This window comes from Pteropus alecto, unplaced genomic scaffold (genome assembly GCF_000325575.1).
Source record: "Pteropus alecto unplaced genomic scaffold, ASM32557v1 scaffold53, whole genome shotgun sequence".
Lineage (NCBI taxonomy): Eukaryota > Metazoa > Chordata > Mammalia > Chiroptera > Pteropodidae > Pteropus > Pteropus alecto.
In genome coordinates, this window is record NW_006434366.1 from 331123 (window position 1) to 351371 (window position 20249).

The 20249-nt window shown below is 37.6% G+C and overlaps 1 protein-coding gene and 1 pseudogene across 2 annotated transcripts in view; one reads left to right on the top strand and one right to left on the bottom strand.

Moving 5' to 3' along the window:
* Window positions 1-20249, bottom strand: part of PRKAR2A (protein kinase cAMP-dependent type II regulatory subunit alpha) — a 96900-nt gene that overhangs the window by 50005 nt on the left and 26646 nt on the right. For both annotated transcript variants that reach the window (XM_015587182.2, XM_006909063.3), the window contains exons 2-5: window positions 19749-19784; window positions 10656-10708; window positions 8364-8447; window positions 2304-2410 (exon numbers count right to left, since the gene is read on the bottom strand). In XM_015587182.2, the coding sequence (XP_015442668.1) occupies window positions 2304-2410; window positions 8364-8447; window positions 10656-10708; window positions 19749-19784 (280 nt within the window). The remainder of the gene's footprint in view (window positions 1-2303; window positions 2411-8363; window positions 8448-10655; window positions 10709-19748; window positions 19785-20249) is intronic.
* Window positions 16506-16624, top strand: LOC112477605 (annotated as a pseudogene).

The window sequence follows — 20249 nt, forward strand, 5'->3', positions numbered from 1 at the left end:
AAGCCCAACCACTTCGATCCTCCTTACTTTTCTGTCTCGCACCTGGAAAAGCTGATAACAAAGCCTTGGTGCTCCCTTCTTTGGTACTGATGAGAAATTCAAACAAGTGCCAGCCCATACACAGAGAGAGTATCCCCACTTCAGCCCCACCTTCTCACCACCATGAAATTCCAAGCCAGTCACTCCTCCCTGCTGTCTCAAGTCATTTTTAGACCTTTTGGGAGCCTACCCTGCTCTCCCTAAAAAGCCTCTTTACCTGAGTAAGAAACCTTTTCATTCTCTTACTGTTTGTTTGGTATCATCAGTCTCGACATCTAAACCAAATTTGAGATAATGGATCTGACCTCAACAGTAAAGCTCAGGGAAGGTGGAAGGGGAAGGAAGGATATATTCTGGTAATGAAATTATGGCTAAATTACTTTTTTCCCTATTTTAATTTTTTTATTTTCTAAATTTCTTATAGAGTCTCTGCTTGTCTGATAAAATCACCAGGTGGCATATGTTATACAAGAAGCAGAAAATAAAGCCAATCACTCAACTATCAGTTACATGGCACCGACCCTGCTCTTAAAGGAGCTCACCACTCAACAGGGCCACTAACGTGTACTAGACCTGCTGGACAATGCAAATGTTATGAGGCTACGAATGGGAAGCAAGATTCAGAGTAGATCCACTTACGTGTTTTTCGTCTCTCCTCCAGGAGACACTAGCTGCTTAATTTGGGGAATTAACACAAATCATTTCAGGCAGCCGCAAAGCAGTCTTTCCTAACCTCTCTCACTCAGGTCCTCTTCTAAATAATGAGACATATTTTTATCACTGTTGTTACATTATGTAATAATTATCTGTTTAAGGGTCTGTCTCTCCAACTAGATAATGAGTTTTCTGAGGTCAGGAACAATATATCTTTTTACTTGAATGATGTCTTTCTGACTAGTTAATAAGCACTTTCATAGCATACAAAAGTTAATCTTTCTCGATCACACATGTAACAAACCATTCTGAAGCTTTAGGCTATGGATATGTGTGTGTGGTGCTTGTTTCTCAGGCTGTATGTGCCTACTGGGATTCCTGAGTTGGTGGGGGAAACATGGCAGAGCAAGGGGGAAAGGTAGCTGCTGGAGGTGATAATATACCTTAAAAAATTATTCTGTCACTACTTATAGAATTCTATGTAGAAAGCATGAGCATAACAGAAAAAAGTAAAACAGTCTTTAAGAAGATATTATTTGTATTATCTTTACTCTTTAAATAAAACATTTCTTCTACTTACAATACTGTCACAAATATCAAGAACCCAAAGGTTACCCAAGTGAGAACGTTTTCTGTTCAACAATTTGAATGAGCAAAGACTTTTGACAAGACAGTGAACCAACTGAACCTTGATGGAGATTAAGAGACCCTCAAAAACCAGGAAACATTTGGGAAAATTTGAATAAGTCTGTATAGTAGACAGTACTGTATAAATGTTTATTTCTAATTTTCATAATTGTTCTATACTTACATAAAAGAATGTCCTATTTTTAGGAAATACACAATGAAGTATTCAGAGATAAAAGGGCATTATACCTGCAATTGACTCTTAGACACCTAATAAGGCATATGTGGTAACACATTAACCTGGGGAACCTAGGTTTATAAGAATTTTTTATACTATTTGTTTATAAGAACATTTCTATAACTCTGAAATTACTTCGAAAGAAAATAATGGAAAATAACAGAAGTTATTGGGTGAGGCAACGTCTTATTTATCTTAAACTCTGGTGAAGGTTTTCTTTTCAGGACTGAGAAGGGGGTCATGAGGAGCCTCCCAGATGATACTACCAGCTCAAGAAGTTAGGACACACGAAGGCAAGCAGGTCAAACCCACACAGTTCATATTTCCCAACATGACTTGTATCTGGAACGGAGCCAGAAGAGGCCAGGGGCATGGAGGTGGAGGCAGTGTACTCGTGAGTAGAGTTAGGCTGGGACTGAAAGATCCAGAGCACAGCAGTGTCACGGCTATTTTTCAGGAAGCCAGTTTACTTGAACACTGGCAAATAACACGTTCATAAAGCACATCGCACCTCATCGTAAAGGAGACGCTCTACTGTACATAGTGGCAACCCAAGTATGAGCTGTACTGACTCGAAACAGCACTGCACAGAGAGGGGCATGCCGTAGACAGAGTGGGGTGAGCTTTGGGAAGCTTGTTCACTTGGCTAAGTCCTCTCGGGGCTGAACAAAGCACAGCGTAAAGCACTTGCCCTGAATCATAAATCCTAAGTGTGGCCGCACAACTGCAAAGCTCCATCTCCTACCGTTCTATGACATAAAAGTTGTCTCCGTCGTCTCCTTGGTCAATAACATGCTCATCGACTTTGACTGTCCTTTCAAACATGGCATCGAGGACTTGAGAAAGCTGTTCCTGCAGGGTACGCACAAGGAGAAAAGATGGCTTTGACATTTGCTGGAAAAAAAAATGACTATGTTTATCTCAGTCTGTAACTTGATGGAAGTCTCCAAATCAAACTGTTCGAGAGGAAATCTACGTGTCTGAAACAAATGCTTTCCTGTGACCACGCAGCTTTGTACCTTCATGTACACAGCATAGTTGCCAAGTTTTTTGAGGTAGTATTGCTTTGAAAAAACGTTCCATAATTTAAGCAAAAATAGGTATCGAAATCACGGTGCACATTCTCCCAGCCATACCCACATGACTGTCACTGGCTTGATTGCTCCACTATGTCACGTGTAAAACTGTATGATGCCACCCTCCTACAATTGTTAATCTTAAGAGGATCATCAGCTCTAAGGAGCTGGGATGGCTTCAGAGATCAGCTATACAACTGCTCTGACCAGCCAAGCACATCGCTTCACCCCTCTGAGCCTCAATCTTTTCGTATGTAAAAAGAGAGTTAATAAAAAATTTCTCATGCATCAATTTTTGTGACTAAAGGAGAAAAATCTAAGGAAAGTATTTATTACACAAAAGGTACTCAATAAATTAGATCTATCGTCAGACAACTAATACTGCTCAGCCATTTATATACAACACGTAAATTACTTACTTACCAACATTCCCTGCCATTACCAGAAGGTAATTGTACCAATAAGTATACTGGCAACAAACGAAGCTAATAAATTTTAACAAAACAGTAGTCTCAGTCTAGGGCTAGGGTCTCACTGTCAGGCAGGGAGATCACGGATTGTCAGGGGGCACTAAAGAACACCAACTCAAAGAAAGAGTTTCTCTTTGGAGGAATATGGACTGAACACGTGGCAAAGGATAATTTTATTGCTGCACAATTCCATGTGACTTGGTGTTCTGTCGGTGTTACCACGCTATCTAAAATACCTGAGTATCACCAAAAAGCATCTCTTTAATTCCACAGTTCCATGTGTGTTGTATACTGTGCAAACTGACAAATACTGAAAAGATAGGCTTGCTACTAATGTCCCATCCACATTCATGTGGAATGTGAGCCTAGTGCTGCCAGAAATCTCATGTTCAAATACAGCCATGTGCCACATAACAACGTTTGGTCAACGAAGGACTGCATATACAATGGTGGCCCCGCACGATTACAATGGAGCTGAAAAATTCCTATTACTTAGCGAGGCTGTAGCTCTGTCAACATGGTAGCGCAACGCATTACTCATGTGTTTGTGGTGATGCTGCCAGTTGTATAGCACGTACAATTATGTGCAGTACATAATACCTGATAATAAACAACTATGTCACTGGTTTATGTATTTACTATACTCTATTTTTTACTGTTAGGAGTGTTCTCTTTCTACTTGTAAGAAGAAAGTTTGTTGTAACACAGTATGCTGTGTTATGCTGGCAGCAGCTTCATACATCTCTTGTTTACTGGGTCTCTTCATTGCATCATTTTCTCCCGTGCATGATTTAGTCGCCTGCTGTTTAGATATACTTAGATACACAAATACCACTGTTACAAGTGCTTACAATATTCAGTACAGTAATATGCTGCACAGGTTTGTAGCCTAGGAGCAACAGGCTATACCACATAGCTTAGGTGTATAGTAGGCTACACTTTCTAGGTTTGTGCAAGCACATTATGTTTCCATATCGACAAAATCACCTAATGCTGCACTTTCTCAGAATGTTTTCCTGTCACTAAGTAACACGTGACTGTACAGGTAACAAATTCAAATTTTCATGGACAATACAGACCAAATATACACATGTACACCTGGCTGTACGTGGCCTGTGGGCTGTCCATTGGCAGCCTCTTGTTCTGAGTAACTCTTCTTCTTTTAGCCTGGACTCTTTAAAAAAAATCAGTGCCATTAGATAGAGAATAAGGTACCAGGGGAGCATTGTAGGTTAGAGGGAACTAAAATGACACCATGACAACCAAAAACACGTGATTCAGGATTAAAAAATAAAACAAAAAAGCTATAGAGAACTTTACTGGGAAAATCTGAATATGACTGTATGTTATATAATATTATTACACCAATGTTAAATTTCTTGGGTTTAATAATAGCATTGTGTTAATGTAGGAAAATATCCTTGTTCTTAAGGTATTTAGTGGCAAAGAGTCATAATGTCATAAACATATTCATAAATGGCTCAGAACATGAGGAAAAAGCTATTTATATGCACTTATATGTGTGTGTACATTCACATACGAGAGGAGTAAATGTGGCAAAATGCTAACAACCGGTCAGTCTAGGTAAAGGGTATGTGAGTGTTCAAATACTATTCTTTTGACTTTTTTTTGTAAATTTTAAAATTAAAAACAGAAACTTGGGAAATAAATTTTTAAAAATTGAAACAAATACACTCATCAGAATGGCTAACATTTAAGAAGATAGGCAACATCAAATGTTGGTAAGAATACGGAGCAACTGGGAATCTCATATACTGTTGAAGGAATACAAAATGGTACAACCATTTTGAAAAAGATGTGGCAGATTTTTAGAAAATCAAACACATACCTATCCTATGACTCAACAATTTTGCCCTCAGGTATTTTACTGAAGAGAAATGGGGAAAAAAGTTCACAAAAAGACTTGTGTAAAATGTTCACAGCATTATTCACAAGAGCTAAAAATGAGAAACAGACCAGGTGCCCATTAACAGAAAAACGATTAGGCAAACTGGTATTTTTATGTAACAGAATACTACTCAGCAATAAAAAAGAATGAACTAACATCACCAGCAATAAAACATACAGACATCACGGACCCCTTGATACGATGCTCTAAGAACACTATAATTTGTGTGTTAGTCTGGTCGAAAATGTATAACCACATGCCAATCATGAAGAAACATCAGGCAAATTCAAACCGAGGTATATTCTATAAGATAACTAACCAGTACTTTTCAAAGTGCCAATATCATGAAAGGCTAGAAAGAACTGAAAACTGTCACAGATTGGAGACTAAGGAGAGATAACAACTCACAGCAACATGGGCTTCTGGATTAGATCCTTAACCAAAAAAAAAAATTAGTGAAAAAGTAGTAAAATCTGCATAAGGTTTGTAGTTTAATAGTATTGTAACAACACTAATTTCCTGGTTTTGATAACATTACTAAATTTATGCAGATGTTAATATTGGGGGAAGCTGATTAAGGAATATATGGAATCTCTACTTTTTGGATACTTTTTTTCTGAGTTTAAAACTAGTTCAAAATAAAAAGTGAAAAAAGAAAAAGGAATGAACTAAAATATGCAACATGGATGAACATTAAAAAAATACTGTGCTGAGTGAAAGAAGTCTTACACAAAAGAGTACATACTGTATGGTTCCATTTATATGAAATCCTAGAACAGACAAAGAATTTTACTGTAGAATAAATCAAAATAGTAATTGCCTCTGCGGGGGAAAGAGGCAAGTATTAATCATGAAGGGGCATAAGGGAACTTTCTGGAATGGTGGCCATGTTTTATATCTTGACAGGAGTTTGGATTGCTAAGTGTATGCATTTGTCAAACCTCAGCAAATGCATACTTTACATTAAAAAATTACAAACGAATATTGAACTCTAGTTCATGAAAAGCATGCTAAAGTATATAAGAAAAAATATACTGATATCTGCAATTTACTCTAAAATACACCTTCCATATTTCACTTACATGCGAAATCTAAAGAACAAAAAGAACAAACTAATCAAAACAGACTCACACATATAGTGGACAATTTAGTGACAGACAGAGGGGAGGGGGGTTGGGGGGCTGGGAGAATGGGGTGAAGGATTAAAGAAGTACAAATTAGTTGTTGATAGATGGTCACGGGGATGGGGAGCACGGAATAAGGAAGGTAGTTAGCATTAATATATTGGCTAGGTGGAAAACCAGAGGAGAGAAGGAGCAATTAGGGGGATTGTTTTATAAACTATGTAAATGTCTAACCAATGTGCTGTATACTTGAAACTAATTAAAATAAAAAATAAATAAATAAAATAAAATACACCCCCCAAAATAAGATGGGTTATTGCAGGAGCCAGCAAACGGCCACCTGATTTTGTAAATAATGTTTTATTGGAACATAACTACAACCTTTCAATTATGGATTATCTACAGCTGCTCTCCGACTACAATAACAGAGTTGAGTAGTTGTGACAGAAATATTTACTATCTGGTTCTTTAAGAAAAGTTTTGCCAACCCCTTTGCTGAGGAATGGGTAGATGGTAATATAATGTAGCAAACATGGTAAAATGTTTATCAAGGCAGTGAATAAATGCGTAATCCATAAAATGCTTTCAACTTTGTTGTATTTGAATATTTCCATGACAAAATATTTTTTAAAATAATTAAATCAGAAAATTCAGTTATTTTCAACACTAAAATGGTAAAATGGCATTTTCCAACATTAAGAAAACTCTGAAAATTTTACATAGCAACTTCTCTTAGAACATCTGATGGTATTAAATTTACAAGAGGTTTTATTCACAGTAGATAAAGAAGCAAGTCCCCTTTCCATTGATATAGATGGGCCTTCCAGAGAAAAGAGCTGACAGAGACCAGTATTTCTCACAACCAGCCTTTCCTTGAGCTCATTGTCCTTGTTTTGCTTTATCCAGCCTGAGACTAATAAAACTCATTAAAATTCTAGACATTCCTGTAACCACACAGCTACCAAATAGACTGGTTTTTAGACACCAGGGATGGTTGCTTCCCTTGACTAAATAATCACGAACTCATGTTTGACCAGCCGGCTTCCCAGGATAGGCTATAGAGGTGTCTTCAGAAGACTTACTTGCAGGAGCTGGGTAGCAAGAGATATCTAATCCCATCCTTCCTATTTCTGCACATTCGGGGATTCTCCAGTAGGCCCAACACCTCAGCCATTCATGTGGCTTCAGAGTGTGGCCCTCAAAGTAAAAAAGAAACAGGAAATTTGAAGATTCTGTCTTCAGGAGGTAGCCCCTGCTCTCTATCTCCACCAAGGAACGGAAGACAAGTCCAGGCAGAGGTCTCTATGCCAGGGCCCTGCAGATAAATACCACTCTGTGTGCACCCCACATCTGAGGTCCTCACTGAGAAGTAATCACAAGAGCTGCCCCACACCTAAGGTCTGAGAAGCAGTCACACACTTCCAGTGGGTTAACTGATACTGATGAAGAGAACTCCACACTGGCATCTTTGGAGAAATTATTCTGCAGCATGAATTCAAACTCTTCAAACTAAGCCAGGGTCATGCAAACCTGAGCATTTCCTTTTTACATGACCAAACTGTATAGTCCTCAAATGGTACTGTTTTGGAGGAAGTGCCAAAGCCGTTCTGAGAAATACTAAAGTCATCTGAAAAGCTAATCATGGGTTATGATGGTCAACAGAATGCAAACATTCATAAGTAAGATGACTCTAAAGTTTTATGCCTTATATAGCTGGCTAAGACACTAAAAACTGTTTAAACGACAAACAGGAAAAAAGCTAAAGACAAAAATATTTTAAAAACTAATGTTACTTGTGACAACATGGATGGACCTAGAGGGTATTATGCTAAGTGAAATAAATCAGAGAAAGACAAATAACCTATGATTTCACTCATTTGTGGAATCTAAAATCAAAAAACAGAACAGAAACAGACTCACAGATACAGAGAAGAAACTGACAGTTGCCAGATGGGAGGGAGATTAAGTAGCTAGGTAAAAAAGGTGAAAGAATTAACACAAATTGGCATTTAACAAAATAGTCCCAGGGATGTAAAGTACAGCATAAGGAATAGAGTCAATAATATTGTAATAACTATGTATGGTGCCAAGTGTGTCCTAGACTTATGGGGGCGATCACTTCATAAGTTATATAAATGTCTAACCACAATGTTGTACACCTGAAACTAATATAATACTGAATTCAAATGTAAGTGGAAAAAAAATGTTTTTTTAAATCAACATTACCTGATCAAGATTTTTGAAAAGGAGAATATCTTTGCAAGCATCCTGAAGTCTGCATCTCTGTTGATCAGTTTTAGGATGGATCACCTGTCAAGCCAAATAAAACCAAGAAAATGTTTTATTTCTTTTAAAAATCCTATTTACAAATTGGTATATATCTTTTTCCTTAAAAATGGAAAAAATTAAGAGAATGTTTACTATAATTTTAATTCTATGCATATACTAAGCAGTGCCTTTGTCATGGAGGGAAATATGTCAGAGTAAGAGCGCCCACCCTGGAGCCACCCACTGGCTATGCGGCTGCCAGTAAGTCAGATACCCCCTGGAGCCTCAGAGTTCTCATCTGTAAAGCAGAGGGTTATAGATTTGTTCATTCAAATCTACGAGGTGCCAGGCACTGTCCTACCTCTGGGGACACAGCTGTGAAAACAAACAAAAATATCTGTGCTCACAGTCAATACATAAAATATGATGAAGAGTGACAAGGCCAAGGAGAAAAACAAAGCTGAGAAGAATGATAAAAAGTGTGTGTGGGTGTCCAGATGCGACGGTGCTGAGAAGGAAGTGAGGACAACCTGAGGGAGTGAGTCATGTGGATCATCTGTGGGAAAAGCACCTCAAGCAGACAGAACCATCAAGTAAAAACAAAGCCTCATGGGAGGTGAAGAGCAAATCTGAGAAATAACCAGGAGACAGGTGTGACTGAAGCAGAGCAAGGGGGAAAGATCAGGATAAGACCAGGCTGAAGGGGTGGGTGGGGATGCTGCCCAAACCACAGAGGGCATTGTAGGTCACGGAATTGGAACTTTTTTCTAGTGACATGGGGGCAACATGAGAGTTGTGGCTGAGGAAAGAAAGAGATCTGACTAATGTTTTTAAAGGCCCACAGCAGCTGCTGAGTAAAGAACTGCCTTGAGGGAAGAAAGAGCGAAAGCCAGGAACTACTATCATCACCCAGTGCCAGACAGTGGTGGTTAGGAACAGGGTGGCAGTGACAAAGGTGCTGAGAAGTAATGGAATTCTGGATATGTTCTTAAGACTGAGCCCAGTGGATTTGCTGAAAAATCGAATGTGGGTATGGAAAACTCAAAGGGGCTGAGGGTAACACTAAAGTTTTGGTCCTGAGCAACTGGAAGGAGGAAGTTGCCATGAATTGAGCTGGAGAAGACCGTGGGTGGAGAAGAATGTTTAAAGGGAAATAATCAAGGGTTCATGCTAAGTGTGAGTTGTCTATTAAAATCTAAGCAGAGATGGAAAGTAAACAATGGTTATACAAGCTAGAGTTCAAACATCAACAACTCATTATTATTGGTGGTGGTAGTAGTGGTATCTATAAAATTAGAGTTATGCTAAGGATTAGATGAGTTAATACACGCAGTGTTTAAAACAGTACCTGACATTCAGTCAGTGCTCAAAAACTACTACTATTATTAGATATTCAATAAATATTTATTCAATTAAAGAAAACAATTATTGCCTAGTATTGTTGTTATAATTGAGAGACTTATCAAGCTCCTAAGTATCATCTTCATCCTAAAAAAAAGTCCTCACTTAATCTACCCAGAAAAAAACATATCAAGTGTTAAATATTTTGAATTTATGACATTAAAAAGTTAGTAAAAAGCCATTTTAACTTTGAAAAGTCATCGAGAATTTTGTAATATCCAGAATAAAAAAAATTTTAATCTACATGTCTATTGTATTCACACAATGGTAGCATTTTATTATTAGAATACTTCAGAAATCTTTCATAGGCTTCTCATTTTAAGGCATACTGAAAGATCATTAAAGTTTCTTTTGTAACATCAATCTTTTAAAAATGATGCTTCACAGTTGCTTTTATAAAAGTAATTTGTTAACTGTACAAGAGTTTAAAAACCTGAGTTTTAAAAAAAGCAACCAAAAGTCAACCACAGCCCTGCCATAATCACTGTTAACATCTGGGATATATCCTTCCAGATATAATTGTTTGTACAAATAAATAAATAAACAAAAAGAGAGACCGCTACTACAACACTGTAATGACCTCCACTGTCACATCCTTAGGAAGGATCCAACTGTTTCTGAAAAATGAACTCGTCAGGCAAATGCCGAGTCAGTTGGCTTGACTATGTTGAAGGTTTTAACAGCTCCAGCTAGGCACCCCTTCTTACCAATCCTTCGAATGGCATCTTGTTGAGATTTTAATTTGTATTCATTTTAATTATCAGCATAATTAGATTTGGTGTGTAGAAGAGTAGAGGACGGAGTGGGGAATAAAACAATTCTACCTAATACCTTTGCCACAGTTCTTACCCTTGGATCAGTATCTTCCTCTTCCTCATCAGGATTATAGGTCTCAGCACAGACTAAATTTGGAGAGAAAAAAATAAAAAGCAAAATGAATAAAACAGATGTGTGCTTTTACTAGAAAAAGAAAGTGAACATAATTTCCTTTTAGTCACTTTTTGCTAAATCTGTAACTGTAATGATTTTTTTAATCCTTTCTTTCAACTAACAAATATATTAAGTACTTACTGATGACAGGCATTCTGTTAGGTGCTGAAAAGCCAGCCCTTTAGGGACTAGTGGTCCCAAATAGGAGAGAGATGATAAAATACATCATCTACTAAATCCTAGGGTAATGGCAAGGACAAACTAGGAGGACCCTCTCTGCTGAGTTATGAAGCAGGGATAGAAAACCACAAAGCATAAGATATGCAGTATATACATATGGATATGGAATAATTATGAAAATAATCAATTAAATAGCTCAACATCATTATGTACATGCATGACCTAAAAATAAGAATGAATTTTAAACAAAATAAATACTATGTGTCGGGCTCTGTTCTAGGTACAGTATTATATCAATTGAAAACCAACTTGAAAAAAAAACAACTTGATTTTCTTTGTAGGTGACCTATGTTTGTACTAGCTGCCTACGGGACTTGTCTTTGTCATAACACAAGGATTTAAAAAATATTTACTGAATAATTGTTTATGATAGCAAAATATCAGAAATGATGTAAGTACCCACTTGAATAATACAGTTTTAAGAAAGAATGAGGAAGATCTTCATGGGCTAATAAATAGTGAGGTCTAGGAAAAAAAAGGCAAAAAAAAAAACCAAAGTGAAGAGTATTTCAAGTCTGCCATAAGGAAGGACTTCCAAGAGAAAGGAGAGCTGAGAATGAGGGGGAAATAAACATACGAATATATTATATATACCTTTTTTTTACCTATTTATTTTTCAAAAAGGAAACAAGAAAAAGATAAACCAGAAATAAAAATTTTTCCTAGAAGGCAGGCAGAAACACAAAAAGAAGGTATTTGGAAAGAAATAAAACTTCTGTGAAGAAATTCTTTTTTACAGTTTTGACATTTAATTCATGTTAAATTTTTTATGTATTTAAAAAACTAGATTGATAAGGATGGATGGACCCTACAACTGAATACAAAAAGAAATAAATGAATCTAATTATACATCAGGCTGATAACCACAGAGAAGGAAAAGAGAGTTATTTTAAGTAGCTTCTGAACATAGTACTCTGACCATCCACCCTCAGTGGGATATAGTCCAATGACAAAAAAGAACTGTGGTTGGTAGTGGTACAGCAATTCCAAAACTCTTCTGTGTGTATTACAGTAGTGAATAAATAAGGAAACACACAGATGTTTTCACTGGAGGGGGTACAAGTATGGAATCTAAGGATTAGGATTGGAAAGGTCAGTACATGACACATTTATATCTTACCTTTAGGTGTTAGTAGCAAAGAGAGAATGTATTATCTAGTGAATAAAAATTTATTTGACTCACTAACAAAACTGTTTTGCCAGGAACAATCTAGATGTGATCAGTGATGTTGCCCAGAATGCAGCAAACCTGTTCCTTCTTTACAATGCAGGGGAAATTTCTCTTTTAATAAATTCTCAATTATCTGCAATAGCTGTGTGGCCTGGAGACTCAACGGCAGATCTCTACCTCCTCCTCTGCATAACGGAGCAAACAAGAATGAAGACCCACTGAGGACTGTCATAAGGATTCAAGTAGGGAAGCGGCTGGCACACAGTAAGGGGAGAGTAAGTGCCAACTCTTTGAACGATAACGGTTATTATTTCGTTCCGTTTGTTCTGGTTTTCAGGAATATTATTACTATCTTGGTTCTATTCTATATCTCAGCTCTTTCAACAACAGTCCTTTCTTCAAGGCTGCCCTTTATCACAGATTTTCCCTTTAACAATTCTGCTTTCCTGGCCTTCTCTATGTATTTAATTCCTGTTTACTGTTTAGTTTCTTTACGGTCTTTTCACCATCATGATCATTTCCTCTTTCATCTTGGCCTACTCTTTTCTTGTTTTGTTTTTTTTTATTCAGAATTCATAAAGGCAATGATATTTTGCACTCTATTTTGTAGTGGACCTTTCTAATCTCATTTTATTCAGAATTCATAAAGGCAATGATATTTTGCACTACTATTTTGTAGTGGACCTTTCTAATCTCATTCCTCTTCCATCCTAAATCTGCCAAGTTCACCCATATAGGCCCTGTATTGTTTACTAGGGTTTATTTCTCATTTGTTAGCAGGCAAGGGACATAAATGGTTTTTGACCCTACACTCAGTTCATTTGTGTGATGAATTAAAAAATCTTATATCTACAACTAGGGGACAAGCTGATACATATGACTTTCGGGTTAACTCCTGGGTTCTCAGAAACACTTACTCACTGAACCCCTAGTCTACCTGTATCCCAGCTTCCCCTTCCTCATTGATTCTGACTAATGGAACACCCAAGAAATAGAGACTCCAGCATGTCCTACAGACAAGACTCCCTTCCCTGCCCAGCCTATTCTACCTGTGTGCACTAAACCTCCTGTGTTGTAATGCCACCAATACTCTGCCTGTCCAACAGGGACCTGGCTTCCTTAGAGAAAAATGAGGGAGAAGGGAATAAGAAGACAGATACCATTCTAGCCCCTACAACAGCATCAAGTGGTATTCTGAAGAGAGGGCTGTCCATCCCCTGGTTGGTATGGGCTCTGGGTAGCTGAGCCAGTGACAGTGGGGTGTAGATAATGACTCATTATCCTTCTCCAAGCCAGGGTGCATTTATGCCAGATCTGTCTGTCCTAAAGATGAAGGCAGCCACACTCCTGAGTTCCTAGGTGTTAATGCTGCCATGCCATTCTTTTCATCTTCAAGTATTCCGGTAGGGGGCTGAGGCGCTGCATGGAGGGCAGCTAACCAAACACTATGTTAAATGCAAACTTCTTGGTTCTCTGTGTTAGCATGGTTAATGTTGTCATTATCGGTTCAGTTTTCTAAATTAGAAATTTGGAGTACGCCATGACTTCCTTCTTTCTCCTCTTATCCAATGAATACATCAAATTCTACTTCAGAAATATTCTTGTTTTTTTACCTCTGTTCAGTCTACTCCAATTGCTACTCTTTAGTTCACGACTTCAAAATGTCTTCTTAGAAAAATGCACTTAAAAAAACTTTCATTTTGGAGATAGATAGGTACATGGGCATTATACTTTCTCTAGTTTTGCCCTTGTATGAAAATTCTCACTTAAAAAGTTTAAAATAATAAGTCTTCGGTGATGAGATTGACAGAATTGTACTGATAATGACATTTTGTCTTGGGCTAACCTATTTCCATGCTTGCTTTTCCTGATTTTAGAGGAAAGAACTTTAGCAATTTAGCTCATTTTTATATTTTTAGACATTAATGTAACTGAGGCAGCAAATGTTAAATGTTAAAGTCTTCAAGTCTTAAGGTAGAGAACCATGATTTAAACAAAAGTAGTTATTTTCATCAAAATTATTAATGTTTCTACTTATGGAAAAACATTTTGTCTTCATTTTTCAAAACTGGTTTTGAATTTTTTCCCTTTTCTTATGAGCTGTGGACCCACCACCCTTTGCTCTCTTCCTCTGTTTATATCCGACCTTTCTACTTCCTGGTCCTGATCCCAAATGACTTTTCTCATTTTCTGTATAAAAATCCAATTCTAGGAGTCTATGTGATTGTTTTCTTTATGGTTCTACACATAGGGGAGCTTGTCTCAGTGCACGAATTACCTGGAGGCTTTATGATCCCCTCATGTAGCATCAATAACTACACGGAGGGTCATGAGACGCTCGAGACCTACTGAAAATGAAGACTAAGAGCAGCACAGCCAGTCGTCTTGCCGCAGGTCTCCAGCAGATGTCACTAGCCAGTAATATGAAACTACAAAGTGACAATAGATTAGCCAGCACAATTTCTTCCAAATTTTATCTGGTGCTTCCTTCATCCAGAAATGTGAATCATTAAAATGTGCTTGTGAGAGAAAACCCTTTCATTTCTACCAACGAGCACAAACCCTGGTCACAGGCCTGAGGCCCTATGCTATCCTGCCGGCCCCCATGAAGAGTTGACACAGCCTGAGTGTATCGGCATGCTAAGGCTGCCATAACAAAATACCACAGACTGGTGGCAAAAACAAGAGAATTTATTTTCTCACAGTTCTAGAGGCTGGAAGTCCAAGATCAAGGTACTGGAAGGTTTTGTGCTTCCTGGGGCCTCCTTCCTTGGCTTGCAGATGGATGGATGCCTTCCTTCTTGCTGTGTCCTAACACGGCCTTTCCTCTGAGCTTGCACTCCTGATGTCTCTTCCTCTTCTTAAAAGGACTCCTGTCTTATTGGGTTAGAGCTCCACCTTTAGGATCTCGTTTACCCTTAATTAACCTCTTTAAAAACCCAACCTCTACATATAATCACATTGGGGTTAGGCCTCAACATATCAATTTGAAGGGGATACAATTCAACCCATAACACTGGGCTTCTAAGTTATTTTAAATAATGCTTAGTAATATTTAGCAGAAGACAGGTATGGATGGAAATAATAGTAATAATAGCAGAAGACAGGTATGGATGGAAAAATACTGAATACCGTGAAAAGAGTATAAAGACAAAAATCAGTATTTGTATATTTAAGCACGTAAATCCTACAAAGCAGGGATGTCTGGTGAAGGGCGCCTACGAGTGTCTGACCTGGCACCAGATTCTCAGCAGACTGTTCTGTTAACTGTATTACAGTCATTACCAGAGTCAGATACTCCCTGCCTGAATGTAGTATGATGCCAACACAAATTTCCAATTAATGTGTTTTGAAGCTTTAATATATATTTATTAAAGGAAAGGGTGTTTTTGGATGAAGTTTTATAATTAACAGAATCAGACTAACATTTCAAAATCCAATATAGTTAACACTAATTCAAGACCACTTCAAGAAAGCTGCCTTTAAAGAACTTATAAACTCTCTTCATTCGATATATTTCTCACTTGATGTAGAGAGACTTTCTGCTATAACTTAGAACCTGGAAGGCACAGCTTTTCAATTCCAGTGCTTGCAAGGGAGAGGCAGCATCAAAAGGCACAGGGTTCATCTCTGAAGCTCCACACGCTAGGGTTGAGCCTGGATCCGTCCACCCCTCACCTGTTCTTTCTCCATCTCTCTCTGATCCTTAGTCTCTTCAACAGTAAGAGGGGATAAGAATACTAGAACCACATAAGAGTTAACACAGGAGGTAACATTTAAAACACAAGGCTGGGCTCACAGGAGACACTCAATGACTGCTCACTCTCCTCTGCTGCTGTATGTTCCAGATTATGTCAGAACCCTGAGACGCTGAAATCTCTTCTGCAGTCTCTGACACAGCACATATGTCCTCACACAACTAGTTTTTGCTGAAGTCTTTGGATCACCTCAGGAACCCCATTCCCCACTTCTCTTTCCAACTTTATTTTATCTCCTCCCCTAAGCCAGAGCAGCCAGGTCCAGTTCCTTCCTCCTTGGGTGTTAAGACATTCTTCCAACTAGAATGCCTCCTTCTTGGTACTAGCCAAAATAGTAACCATGTTTTCCAACTTCTAGTGCAATCACTGCCTCCCTCCAAGAAATATTTCTAGATTTTTTTCTGCCTACAATAATTTCTCCTCCTGATTCCTGATCCTTCCCTTCCCTTCCCTCCATCCATCCATATTTACTGACATTGTTTCCAAGTGTTAACTATACATCAATAACAAAACAGACATAATTCCCTGCCCAAGAGGGAATTACATTCTAGTCTAGGGAACTAGGTAATAAATCGGATAAATTAAAAAAGATAGAGCAGTATCTACGGCCATGCCACCCTGAATGTGCCCGATCTCCTCTGATCTCGAAAGCTAAGCAGGGTCAGGATTGGTTAGTACTTGGATGGAAGACCATCTAGGAGGACCAGGTGCTGTAGGCATTAAAAAAAAAAGAACAGTGAGGAGAAAATAAAGGGAGATAGGTTGTGTGTGTGTGTGTGTGTGTGTGTGTGTGTGTGTGTATTTTAGACAAGTTTACTGAAGGTCTGAGAAGGTGTCTTTCAAATGAAAGTCTGAAGATTGTGGGTAAGCAATCCACAAAGACAGTTTCGGTGAGATATGGGAGCAAACACCTGATGAGAATGGGCTCAGAAGAGAATGGAAGATAAACTAGAAACAACAAATTTGGACAACTCCTTCAAGGGGGTTTTTCTGTAAAGATATAGAGCGAAAAAGGGTGATGGTTGGATAAAAAATAATGGTTTAAAAGGTTTTATTTTCTTTTTTAAAAAGGAAGAGCCAACCATTTGTTTCTTTGCTGAGAAGAATAATCCAGTTGAAGGATAATGATTATGCAGGATAAAGAGGAAGTACCTGCTGGAAGGATGAAGGGATAAGATTTGGTGTACCAGTGGACACTGGATTCATACGCAGGTGAGGAAGGATAGAAATAGTAGTGGAAGTCTATGGAAATTCTCTTCTGTTGCTTCTATTTCCTTACTTCATAGAGAAAAAGGTCATCTGCTAGAATGGGGATAGGGAGGAGGAGATGTCGGGAGAGAGAAAATATGAAAGACTGGGATCACTGATGAAAAGTCTGAAGAGTACGTATGGGAATGTATGGTGGAAGACGAGATCCTTGGAAGAGAGGAGGTCGAGAAACAAAAGGGCCAGATATTACAAATGTGGAAATCTGTGTGGAAATAAGAAGGAACACCCTGGGGATTATTAGATGACTAAAACAAGGACGGGGAGTAGCTGGTAGAATATAACAATGTGAGGTTGGAAGCCGAGAATTTTAGGGAAGTTGGAAGCAGCAATGAGGAGCAAGAGAAACATTTACCCATCTCTGGTCAGTTACATGGAAGGTAGAAAAAAGCCACCATTCGAGAAGCCTGCAGGGTAAGCTAAGCTTCATCCAGAGCAGGAAGATGGACGAAGGCTGAGCTCAAAGAACAGGCTTAGAATGCAAAAGATTTACCTGAAGACTAAGAGCTCCAGAGAGAACGAGACAGGGTCCTTAGAGAGGAGAAGTGTAGTACTCAGCACCCATGCTACCTTTGGGCACTTTATCACCTTGACTGTTTCAAGTTACTTAACCTCTGCTTTGCCCCCAGTTGCCTCATCTATACAATGGGGATAATCATACCTCATGTTGTTAATGTAAGAATTATATTCAACAATACAAGGAAGGCATTAAGAAAGACTTTAAAACTGCACCTAGCACACAGACTGTATGTTAGCTATTGCTACAGGCTATTTCCTCTCCTGCATAATCATTTTGGATTCTTTTAAGAACCTTTTATTTTCACTTAACATCTGAATAATATTAAAAAGTTTTAAATCTTCAGTTAAGATTGTAAAATCTAAGGGGGAGGAATAATAACGTGTACTTGTCTGAGTCCTCCACAGTTCAAGGACTGAACCACAGTGACAGAGAGCCCAAACAGCAATTCATCAACTAACACCATCTGTGACCTCTAGAGATCTCACTGTACTCTCCATATCCCAGATCTGTCCTACAGATGTCAAAGGGTATTACTAACCTTTGGGGGAAATAAGGGGGCAGGGATGAACCGAAATGGGAGATAATCGCTCATGGGTCTCGTGCCAACCTTAATCCCTACTCTAGTTTCTTTCTGTAAATGACTGTCTATATGTAAGAATACATTCTTCAATCTCCTTTCAACAGACTTTAGTGTACAACCTTACCAAAGGCTTTCTGAAAACAATAGCAGAATTTCTCAAAGAAGAGGAATGAATGATAGAAAAGGGTAAATGGACGAATATGAAACCTTTCCAGAACAAGGTGATATGAAAGAATAATTTAACACATACAGCTTACACAGCAATTTTGAAACACATTAACATCCTAACTGTAAAACGAAATAAACTCTAGATTTATCCAAAAGTCAAGCACTTTAATTATATGAACATTTTTTATAAAATATATTTATCAGCTCTATGAAAACAAGGGGACTTTCTCAGTTTAGGAGCAATTATGGGAAAAAAAGGGAGGTAGATGAGGTAAAAAGGGTCAAATATGCAATGACAGAAAGAAATCTAACTATGGGAGGTGAACATACAATGCAATATATATATGCCTTACTGTTAAATTGTACACCTGAAATGCTGGATTTCGTTAACCAATGTCACAATAAAAAAAAATTTTTTTTAAAGAAAAAGAAGAGGATGTATATACTCAATAAATATTTGCTGAGTGCCTGCTATGTGCCAAGCAGTGTTCAAGGTACTAGTTACATAATAAAAGTTTTGAGTCAATAAAAAACAGCAAAATTAAAATATACAGCACAACCAACGTGAAAAACTTAGCATTAAAATTTTCAAAAGGTTAAAAATCATGACAGAAATTTACTCAAACTTATAGAAAATAATCTAGACCATAAAAGATAAAAGGGAAAAACATTACCAAACAAGTCCCATACGAAAAAAATAAAAATAGATGTCCCATGTTTGGAAAACATTCATTTTTCTTAATAATCAAAAGAATGCCTAATAAAACAATCTGAGGTACTATTTTACATCTAACCTAAAGGAGTAGGCACTACTTATTAGTGAGATGGTTTTGGAAAAGAGGCTTTTGCAAGGTATTTATTTCTCCCTGTAGCCTATTCTGCAGCCTGTCTCTAGAAAGCAATACACAGAAAAAGGCAATGCTCAGTCTCTGACTAGGGAATGCCTCTCCTGACACTGTAACCAAGGAAATAATTTAAGTGACTCGAAAATGTATGCAAGAAGTTAACGGCAGCATAATCTAGAAAACCAGAAATAATAATACGAAAAGTAGTTTTTAGAAGCCATAATTATGAACATGGAAAATATTAATGACAAAAATGAGACAAACTAATTATAGCCATATAAAAATACATACATAGATACTCAGAACTTAAAATGAAACAGAATGAAGAAATCACAGGTGATTTTTTATAATGTTCTGAATGCTGTTAACTTATCTTTTTATTAAAAAGACCAGTGTGTTTTTATTTAAGATAATACTATCTTAAAATAGCATTTTGGCAGTATGTTATGAAAGAGAACACATACCTGATACTCGCCGATCAAATCTACCAGGAATTGGAACTGCAAAACAAAGAACCAACATTTAGTCATCGTTATGTCGCATGACCCCATTTTAATCCTCCCTTTTTGCAAAGATCTTTGACAACAGAACTAACCACCTTAATACCAAGTGGTGGGGCAATTCATACTCTTCCATAATCAACCACAGATAGAAGTTCAACATGATTGTATAAACACAATATGGAGAATAGTATATCTCTTTGAAAACAAGCTCTTTGTAACTTCAATGCTCATATCCATGTTCCATCTAATTTATACCATACCAAATGAGTAAGAAGTCTGCCATTTCTTTTCAATGTATTACTGGAAAGTCTAGCCAGAACAATTAAGCAAGGAATTAAAGGCATTCAAATTGGAAAGAAAAAAAAAAAACCAACTAAAATTATCTCTGCAGAATGATATGATCTTATATGTAGAACCTTACAGAATTTACAAATGATAAAATTTCATTTTCATTGTTGTAAA